A 1,751-nucleotide genomic window follows, 5' to 3' on the forward strand; every position below is an offset into this window, starting at 1 on the left:
CTCTCTCTCTCTCTCTCTCTCTCTCTCTTTCCTCCCTCACTCTTCCTCTCACCCTCTCTTTTTTTTCATCTGTTTTTTTTTTCTGTTTCTGTTATCCTAAAAACGCTCTATGGAATTACCTGTTGCTTTCGTTGTTGCTCTTCCAGTCGGATCTTCTCCACCTCTTCCTGCCGTTTTTTCCGCGCCTGCGCACAACGCCACACACACGTCACTCGTATCCGTAATAATTTGGAAATGTTATTTTTGTATTTTATAAATGTTTGCTTTTTTCTTTTATTTATTTATTTATTTTTTTTTTGCTTTTGTTACGATTTCGTTGCGATTTTCGTTTTCCCTTTCGTTTCTCGTAAGACAAAGAGAATACCTGATATCCTGAAGATTTCCTTTCGCTTTTCTACTTCTTTTTCTTTTCTTTTTCTTTTTTTTCCTTTTCTTTTCTTTTTTTTTTCTTTCTTTTTTCTTTTTCTCTTTTTTTTTTTTTTTTTTAACTACATCGAGAAAACTTCTAATCGCGACTAGATTTCTTACTATTCTTTCTTTTTTCTTACTTTTATTTTTATTTATTTATTTATTTATTTATTTATTTATTTATTTCTTTTTTATTTCAATACTCTCGTCTACCAATGCCGAATCGTACCGAAATTCTTCACGCGCGTTTGCTTTTCTCTTTTTATAGTATTTTTTCTTCGAATTTTTTAATCGCACGAATCGAATATTAAGTGTTTTAGAAAGCGTTCGCGATTACTACGTGAGAAAACATGGGATTAAAGAGTTATTACTAAGCATCTAACAAATCCGATCGTTCGATCCCACACAAAAATAATCTTTACCATTGTAATCATCATCATCATCATCATCGTTATCATCATCGTTATCATCATCATCGTTATCATCATCATCATCATCGTTATCATCATCATCATCATCATCATCATCATCATCATCATGTGAACCGTGCCTCGAGAATGTTTTAAATACGACGGACTCGTATCTTCGGACGTAGCTGAGAGACACTCCAACCGTTCTGAAGATCAGCTGTTTTCCTTATCGCGAATACATTCGACAGCCGTTTATGTATGTATGTATGTATGTATGTATGTATGCATGTACGTATATACACGAGATATATCGCGGTGAATTTAAAAGTATGTATGTAAGTAAATAAATAAATAAATAAATAAATAAATAAATAAATAAATAAATAAATAACGAGAGAACAATTTCGTGCGTAAAGATTTTGTAGGATTTGGCGAAGGCATGCGATCGTAAAAGACGATGATCGAAAGATCATTTTCTTTATTTAACTTTCTTCTGTCTTTTTCTCATTTTTGAATTATCGAAATCGGCGATAACCAATCGGAAAACGCAAAGACAATGTTTTCGATTTTCCTTTGGGAAAAATTCGAACGTGTCTCTTTGCGAGATCTCTACTGGCGTAGGATCAAAGGCACGATTAATGAAGAAAAAAAAAAAAAAAAAGGATTAATAAAGTAAAATAGGAATGAATTACAAAAATAAATACACGAAAATAAATGTACAAATATAAATATACAAGAGTAAATAAACAAATAATTAAATGAATAGAGAAAAAACTAGAAGAAGAAGAAGAAGAAGAATATATAATGGGCCACACGAAAGTAGTACTACAAAATACAAAGAGGTTTTAATTATCATGTAAACCAACACCACTTTACACGGAGAGAGACATAGAGAGAGAGAGAGAGAGAGAGAGAGAGAGAGAGAGAGAGAGA

General features: G+C 32.1%; 1 protein-coding gene across 12 annotated transcripts in view; it reads right to left on the reverse strand.

The window, feature by feature from the left end:
- The window catches only part of LOC122637967 (bromodomain adjacent to zinc finger domain protein 2B-like), a 126,745-nt gene that overhangs the window by 10,858 nt on the left and 114,136 nt on the right, over positions 1-1,751 (reverse strand). For 11 of the 12 annotated variants that reach the window (XM_043830525.1, XM_043830522.1, XM_043830523.1 and 8 more), the window contains one exon: positions 120-185. The exons of the other annotated variant lie outside the window; for it this stretch is intronic. In XM_043830525.1, coding sequence (XP_043686460.1) covers positions 120-185 — 66 coding nt within the window. The remainder of the gene's footprint in view (positions 1-119; positions 186-1,751) is intronic. 12 annotated transcript variants of the gene reach the window in all.

The sequence above is a fragment of the Vespula pensylvanica genome, chromosome 2 (genome assembly GCF_014466175.1).
Source record: "Vespula pensylvanica isolate Volc-1 chromosome 2, ASM1446617v1, whole genome shotgun sequence".
In the NCBI taxonomy this organism is placed as follows: Eukaryota; Metazoa; Arthropoda; class Insecta; order Hymenoptera; family Vespidae; genus Vespula; species Vespula pensylvanica.